Raw genomic sequence first — 3484 nt, forward strand, 5'->3', positions numbered from 1 at the left:
TTAACCTAAACTACCCTAAATTCTAGAGAGAAGGGAGAGCTTCTCTCTCTAGAATTCTAATCTAAAACATGATGAAAAACTATACTATGACTACTCCCCCACATTTCCTTGCAATCTTTGGGTTCAAAAGCATCAGAGATGAGTTGGATTTGGGCCTCCTTGAGCTCAGAAATCGCCCCCAGCGTATTGCCTTTAGTGAGGTCACAAGCCGCTTGTCACACGTACGCCTGGGTCACGCATACGCGTCACTGGCAAAATTCCTCTTCACGCGTACGCGTGGGTGACGGAGGAAATTTTCGGTAAAGATTTTCACAAAAATGTCGCGTTGCAAGTATAGTTCTAAACCAACAAATTATCCTCGGTCAATGTTTAAATTGTTTGTCACAAATACAAACCCAATAAAATTAACCGAAGTATTCAAACCTCGGGTCGTCTCTCAAGGAATTGCAGGGAAGTGTAGTTTATTATTGGTTATGGGAAAGTATATTTTTAGGTTTTTTGAAATAAGGAACAAGAAAGTAAAATGGCAAGAAAATAAATTAATAACTAAGAAATCTCTTAGCAAGGAAAGAGAATTAGAAGCATAGTTATCAGAACCGAACCGGTAATTAACCCGGTCATATGATCGGGTCACTGGTTCAACTGGTGGGTCACTAATTCACCCGGTTAGCCTGGTCATAACTAAAAAAATATAAAATTATATTAATAAAATTGAAATAAAGTCTTAAAACTTAAAATGCGAGTCTTACAAACATTAATAATCAAATATCAAGTCTTAAACATAACTAATAATCTAAAAGAAGAGTTAATAAACTAGTTTCTAGTATAAAATATGTTCTCAATTTAAATCAACAAGAGCAAGTTAAAGATAACACAATCATTAAATCAAGTCCAAGGGGTGAGTTCAAAGTCGGCATCAACATCTTCATAGAGAAAATTAGGAGCTTGATCAACATTTCCCTCATTTTGATTTGTATCCATATCTTCCATAGCATTGTTACTTGGTCCATCATTATCTTAGTCATCTTCCAAATTTAATTGATCTACATTTGTGTATTTTTGACAAATCAATATCAAGAATAATTCGTAATAGCAACTGACAATTAAAATATTCAAGCAATTGAAGAATTTACCAAGATCATCCAAAGTTGGTTGAATGGACATATTTGCCAAATCATTTCGTAGAGCATCAACCTCTTCAGGAGTTAAAAACGGCAGTGAATCTTCCAATATCCAATCTGAATGGTCATCAAATGTATCAAGACAAATTGGATCATAGCTTTGCTTTCTCATTAGATTCCTATGTTATCAAGTTATGTAATTACTAAACTAAAGATTAAATTTTAATGAACAATACTTTTTAAAATTAGATAAATAATTATAGAAGATACATTTGTTGTAGCCTCAAGTTATAATGAACGAAAACAAGATCATTAAGCTTTTGATGTTCTAACCGATTCCTCTTCTTTGTGTGGATGTGTTCAAAAATACTCCAATTTCGCTCACAACCAGAAGAATTACAAGTTTGACTTAAAACACGAATGGCTAACTTTTGTAAATTTGGTGCTCCAGTTCCATAAGATTCCCACCATTGGTCTTAAAACCAAAAGAGGCAATGAATTACAATTAGCTTTTTTAAGTAAATAAACGAATAAAGAAAGATAAAACTAAATAAAATATTTACCTGGCATCACTGTGCTTCGTTTACGCAGTGCAGATTGTCTTCTAAAATCATCTTCAGCATTAGAATATATTCTCTTCTCACTTGTTAACTTAGTATTCAATTCTGGATCATCATATGAATATTTCTCAATTACATCTAGTAGGCCAGAAGTGGTTTGCTTATGTTTTTTCAAATTCAACAGCATTGAATCGAAAGCAGGGTTTAACCAATATCCAGCAGCATGGAGATTTTTTTAAGTTGTGAATCCCAACGAGTATCCAGAATCTTCAAGTAAGGCTCCATAATCTTCTTTCTTCGTCAAAACCTCTTCACCATCTCTTCTCTAGCCATATTAAAAGCTTGATAAATAAAACCCATTGCAGTTTTATCTTCACTATTCACAATACAAAGCACACGAACAAGTGGCTCAGTAAGCTTGACAACATCTGTACATTGATTCCAAAACTTAGAGTCTAAAACTTGATCCACAAATGTTTTAGCTTTAGCTTCTTTGGAGTAGGCTGAGATTGTCCATTCTTTAGAAGTTACCATAGCTCTTAATGCATTTTTTTGAGCCAGAATACTCTGTAAAGCTATGAAATTGGTAGCAAAGCGAGTTGGAGCTGGACGAAGTATTTCTCGTCCACCGGTAAACTTCCTCATAAGATACAGTGGATGACAAAGATTATATATGTATTTAGTAATCTTTGAAGCATGTGAAACTATCTCACTGAATTCATTCAACTTTCCAATATCTTGCAACATCAAATTAATACAATGCGCAGCACAAGGAGACCAATACAACTTAGGGAATTTAGCTTCCAACAACCTTCCAACAGCAACATAATTTGTAGCATTGTCCGTCACTATATGAACAACATTTTCAGGACCGACAAAGTTGACAACATCCTTAAAAAGCTTAAACAATAATTCAGCAGTCTTGGAGGCATGAGAAGCATCAACAGACTTTAGGAAGATAGTTCCTTTAGGACAATAAACCAAGAAGTTAAGTAAAGTGCGCCTACAATGATCAGTACATCCATCAGCCATGATACTACATCCAGTTCGCTTCTAAATTTCACGATACTGTTCAATCATCTTTTTCACATCCTCCACCAACTTACTCAACAAATACCCACGAACTCTACCAAAGTTTGGACCTTTATATCCTGCACCCATGTTTGCAATAACATCAATCATTGGTTGGTAATATGCTGAATTAACTGCATTAAATGGCACAGAAGCATCAACCATTTACTTTGTAATGGCAATGTCACATTTTTCTACAATTTCTTTACTTTGCAATACACTTTTATCGTTGGTTGGGCTTGGTGCACAAAACTGTGATCTCTAAAATGGTGCCAACAACTTGGTACGCACGAATATAATCTGAACTCTTTGTCATAACTCTGCACAACTAACCAGCAAGTGCACTGGGTCGTCCAAGTAATAAACCTTACGTGAGTAAGGGTCGATCCCACGGAGATTGTCGGCTTGAAGCAAGCTATGGTCATCTTGTAAATCTCAGTTAGGTGGATTCAAATGGTTATGAGGTTTTGATAATTAAAATATAATTAAAATATAAAATAAGATCGAGATACTTATGTAATTCATTGGTGAGAATTTCAGATAAGCGTATGGAGATGCTTGTTGCTTCTGAATCTCTGCTTTCCTACTGTCTTCATTCAATCATTCATACTCCTTTCCATGGCAAGCTGTATGTTGGGGGATCACCGTTGTCAATGGCTACCGTCCGTCCTCTCAGTGAAAATGGTCCAAGTGCGCTGTCACCGCACGGCTAATCATCTGTCGGTTCTCACT

The 3484-nt window shown here is 35.5% G+C and overlaps 1 protein-coding gene across 1 annotated transcript; it reads right to left on the minus strand.

Moving 5' to 3' along the window:
• Positions 1982-2713, minus strand: LOC107633399. The gene has a single exon (XM_016337035.1). The coding sequence runs from the start codon at positions 2711-2713 to the stop codon at positions 1982-1984; it is 732 nt and encodes a 243-aa protein (XP_016192521.1).

This window comes from Arachis ipaensis, chromosome B03, assembly GCF_000816755.2.
Source record: "Arachis ipaensis cultivar K30076 chromosome B03, Araip1.1, whole genome shotgun sequence".
In the NCBI taxonomy this organism is placed as follows: Eukaryota; Viridiplantae; Streptophyta; class Magnoliopsida; order Fabales; family Fabaceae; genus Arachis; species Arachis ipaensis.